Source organism: Rutidosis leptorrhynchoides, chromosome 5, assembly GCF_046630445.1.
Source record: "Rutidosis leptorrhynchoides isolate AG116_Rl617_1_P2 chromosome 5, CSIRO_AGI_Rlap_v1, whole genome shotgun sequence".
NCBI classification, from domain to species: Eukaryota; Viridiplantae; Streptophyta; class Magnoliopsida; order Asterales; family Asteraceae; genus Rutidosis; species Rutidosis leptorrhynchoides.
This window is the reverse complement of record NC_092337.1, coordinates 444,647,314-444,652,138: the sequence shown is the minus strand read 5'-3', so window position 1 is coordinate 444,652,138 and position 4,825 is coordinate 444,647,314. Positions and strand designations below refer to the sequence as shown.

The 4,825-nt window shown below is 34.9% G+C and overlaps 1 protein-coding gene across 1 annotated transcript; it reads left to right on the top strand.

Moving 5' to 3' along the window:
• Positions 1-235: 235 nt before the first annotated feature.
• Positions 236-1,144, top strand: LOC139850123 (uncharacterized). Its single transcript, XM_071839712.1, has 2 exons — positions 236-871; positions 944-1,144. The coding sequence occupies exons 1-2, from the start codon at positions 236-238 to the stop codon at positions 1,142-1,144; spliced, it is 837 nt and encodes a 278-aa protein (XP_071695813.1).
• Positions 1,145-4,825: the final 3,681 nt, after the last annotated feature.

Genomic DNA, 4,825 nt, shown 5'->3' with positions numbered 1-4,825 from the left:
CACAAACCTTCAGACACCCAATTTGGAAGAAGCACGACCTGAAGTACCACCTCCAAACACAGAAGAGTTTGATTTCTTCAACTATGGAGTTGAGAACGTATGTAAAATTAAAAAAATAGATCACCCTTTTGAATCAGTTGTCGTGTCTAGTGCTTCGGAGGAAGAAAATGACAGAGAAGATCAAGATGAAGATGAAAATGAAGAAGAGGAAGAAAAAAAGGATGTATTCTGGAATATGCTACTTTTATTGAGTGAGCATGACCAAGAGACTGAATCTACGAGCCAAATAACAACCAGTTATAGAGTATCCGATTTGATTAAAGTTCGACAAACTTTTTTAAACAAGGATGATTTTGTAAACCATCTATACACAAAATGTCTTGAAGAAAACTTCCAAATTAAGCCTGTAAAGTCTGACAAATCTCGATTCACTGCTAAATGCATGTTGCCAAATTGTGAGTGGAAATGTAGTGCATACAAAATACGCCACACTGACAACTTCATCGTAAAGAAATTGCATGACGTACACACATGCTCACGTACCCAAATTATGGGAAATAATAAACATGCTTCCAAAAAGGTGTTAGGAAGTATTCTGATGGAATCGTTCAAAGCTGCAAATCGAGACTATAATCCAAAAGATATACGTGATGATGTTGGCAACCGTTTTCGGGTGAGCATTTCTTACAATCAAGCATGGAGAGCCAAGTGTCATGCAATAGAGATGCTTCGTGGCAGTATGGATGACTCGTTCCGAATGCTTCCCATTTATCTTCATAACATTAAGATTCATAACCCAGGAAGCATGACAAATGTGGTGACTGACAATGAAAATAGATTCGTGATGTGTTACATGTCCTTTGGCGCAGTTGTAAGTATCACTCATCCTACAATTATTTTATCTTAAACTAATAGCAATCTCATTTGATTTGTTTGTATGCAGATTCGATCATTTGTCCAAAATGTTCGCCCTATTATCATCGTTGATGGTGCACATTTGAAAGCTGGATACTTGGGTACAAATTTAGTCGCTGTTGCAATGGATGCCAATAACGGAATTTTGCCATTGGCTTATGGAATTGGTGAAGGCGAGACAAACGAGGTTTGGTCATGGTTTTTTGGCAATCTAAGAGATCATTTATAGAGTTGTGGTATGAGTAATCATATGTCAGAGATTACCTTTATTTCTGATCGTGCTCCTTCAATAGCACATGGTATTTCAAATGTGTTTCCTGAAGCCTTTCACTCTTTTTGCGCACGTCATCTATTCATGAACATAAAAACGATGTCCAACAAATTCAAATATTTTGAATGGCACTATTGGAAAATGGTTAAGGCTTATCGTTTGTCAGATTTTCAAGATCATGTTAGTGTATTTCAACGAAGATTAAAAGCGTCTCACAAGTATCTAAATGACGTTGGTTTCAACAAATGGTCCAGAAGTCATGCTGGTCATGTTAGGTATGCATACCTTACTAGCAACAGTGTAGAGTGTATTAACGCTCTATCCAAACATGCTCGCAAACTACCAGTTTGCATGTTATTGGAATTTTTTCGCGCTTCTATACAGGATTGGTTTTTCAAACATCACAACAAAGCAGTTAGTCTCACTTCAACGGTTACTCCATATGTTGAACGTAAATTAGGTAAGAGGACGAACAAATCAAGAAGATGGCTAGCATTTCCATCGACAAACAATCTAATAGAGGTGCGTGATGGAAGGAAAAATGGCCTCGTTAATCTAGAAGATAGAACATGTACATGTGGGCAATGGCAATTATCAGGCATACCTTGCGGACATGTATTGGCAGCAGCATGACTCTTCGAAGTGGAAGATGTTACATGTTATGTATCACATTGGTTCTTGTCTCAAACTTATATAAATACATATTCCGAACACATCCTTCCTTTGCCCCATCGATCCGAATGGTCCGATCCAGGGCCCAAGATCTTGAAAATCGTAAAGCCCCCAATTCAAAAGAAAAGAGCACCTGGACGCCCAAAAAGTACCGATCGGATTCCATCTCAAGGTGAAGAAACTGAAAAGAAAGTAAGAACATGTACTCGTTGCAAGCAAGCAGGTCATAACCGAACAACATGTAGCGCTTCTTATGACCTAACCGGTGAATCTACTTTTCAGAGGGTTAAAAAAACAGCCTCAAAATCAAAGTCAAAGTCGAAAGAGAAAGTCGAACCTTCGCAAGCTTATCAGTCTCAATTTTATCAAACGTACGATTTAGACCAGATTTAGGGGCTCAGAATTAGTTGCTTGTTTATCAGTCTCAGTTTGTTGTTTATCAGTCTCAGTTTGTTTTTATGTTTATCAGTCTCAGTTAGTTGTTTAAATATGTGTCATAGATTGACCTACATACAGACGCAAGAACGCAAGAAAAATCTTGCGTATGTCATCAAACACACGCAAATACGCAAACAATAACTTGCGTCTGTCTTTAAAAAAGACGCAACTTTTCAAACAATACCTTGCGTATGTCATGAAACATACGCAAGCACGCAAACATCAACTTGCGTATATCTTTTAAAGAGACGCAACGACGCAAACATAACCTTGCGTAAGTCTTCAAACATACGCAAGAACGCAAACAAAACCTTGCGTAAGCCATTTAAAGCGACGCAAGGACGCAAACAATAGCTTGCGTCTATCAAAAAACCAGAAGCAAGGACGCAAAAAAGTCCTTGCGTCTGTCCCAGATTATTTACATACAAAAATTACATGTTTTACCTAAAAACTGTATAATAATTACATCTACAAGTTAACTAATTAACAACCTTTGGGTCCTCTGGGTCCTCTGGTGGTGGTGGTTCCTGTGTATCAAAGCGTGCACGGAAGAATATTCTTGCCATTCGAATTCTATAGTCCTTAGCAGCTGATGTGCAGCGGGGTGTATATAAAATAGTTTATATTTTACTAGGAAATACTATTAAATACGATACAATTTTACACAAGATATTTATTTATTTATAGAATGGATATACTTAAACCTTGCTACAACACTTATAGGCAGTGTACCTAATCGTACAGTAGTGTAGTTTTTAGTAAGTCCGGTTCGTTCCACAGGGAATCTTTTTTAAACAAAGCTCAACGCTATATTAGTTTACTTTTATAAAAATACAAATATATATATAAGTAATATTATTATTATAAAAGGGGGTTTTTACCGTTTAATGACCGGTTTGTCGATTTTAAAACTTTAGTCGCAGTTAAAACTAAATGTAAAATAAATACAAGACTTAAATTAAAGCATAAAGTAAATAACGATAATAAAATTGCGAATAATAAAAGTGCGATAAAATAAACTTGCGATAATTAAAAAGTAAGATAATTTAAAGTGCAATTAAATACAATAACAATAAATAAAAATGCGATAATTAGAAGTGCAATTAAATATAAAATAAAGGAAATTAAATATGAAATAAAAGAATTATGCTTATTTAAACTTCCGTAATCATGATGTTTGACGTGTTGATTTTAGTTTTATGCCCATGGGTTAATTGTCCTTTGTCCTGGATTATTTAATATGTCCGTCTGGTTTTTGTCCATAACAGTCCATCAGTCATAAATATAAAGTGCGAGTGTCCTCGTCAAATTATCCTTATACCCGAAGTTAAATATTCCAACTAATTGGGGTTTTAAACTGTAACAAGATTTTAATACTTTGTTTAATAATTACACCAGGATGTCGACTGAGTGTAACCCAAGGTTTTAATATTTTGTTATCAATTATACCAAGTGTCCTTTGTACATAATTTCACCCCTGTTTTAATTATTCTAGTGGCTATTAATCCATTCCCGTGTCCGGTTAAATGAACGATTATACGTACATATAAATACCCCGCCCATCGTGTCCGATTGAGTGTATATGGTAATTTATAGGGACGCCCAATTGTAAATCTTTATATTAACATTAACAAACTATCATTTAGTTAAACAAATATAAAGCCCATTAATAGCCCATAGTCTAATTTCCACAAGTGTCGTTCTTTTGTCCAAACCCCAATTATGGTACAAAGCCCAATTACCCAATTTTAGTAATTAGCCCAACATCATGATTACTTCGTTTTAAATAAGCATAATAATAACTTAGCTACGAGACATTAATGTAAAAAGGTTGAACATAACTTACAATGATTAAAAATAGCGTAGCGTTACACGGACAGAATTTCGACTTACACCCTTACAACATTCGCTAACATACCCTTATTATTAGAATTATAATTAAAATTAAAATTAAAATTAAAATATAAATTATAAATATAAATATATCGTATGAATGAGGAGAAAAAAGATGGTGAAAATGATCAGATTTCGGTTTGCTTTATAGGGAGTTTCAAAACTGGGGTCTCCGCGACTCGCGGCCATTTTGGCCTTCAAACTCCGCGAGTCGCGGAGTTTGTTTTTACAGCTCACCCCTTTGGAGTCTTTCTCTGCCGACGGTTTTTATTTATAAATATAATATATATATAATTAATATAATTAATTATATATTATATTATATTTATATACATAGTTAACTTGTAATTTTTAGTCCGTTGCGTCGAGCGTTAAGAGTTGACTCTGGTCCCGATTCCGGATTTTTGAACGTCCTTGCGTACAATTTAATATCTTGTACTTTGCGTTTTGAATCTTGTACTCTTGTAATTTCGAGACGTTTCTTATCAATAATTGGAACCTTTTTTATTGTCTTTTGTACTTTTGAGCTTTTTGGTCGTTTGCGTCTTCAATTCGTCGAATCTGTCTTTTGTCTTCACCTTTTATTATTTAAACGAATATCACTTGTAAATAGAACAATTGCAACTAAAAACTTGT

Coding starts and splice junctions, on each gene's coding strand:
- LOC139850123 (XM_071839712.1), top strand. CDS start 236: ATGCTACTTTTATTGAGTGAGCATGACCAAGAGACTGAATCTACGAGC. Junction 872..943: donor ACATGTCCTTTGGCGCAGTT/GTAAGTATCACT, acceptor GTTTGTATGCAG/ATTCGATCATTTGTCCAAAA.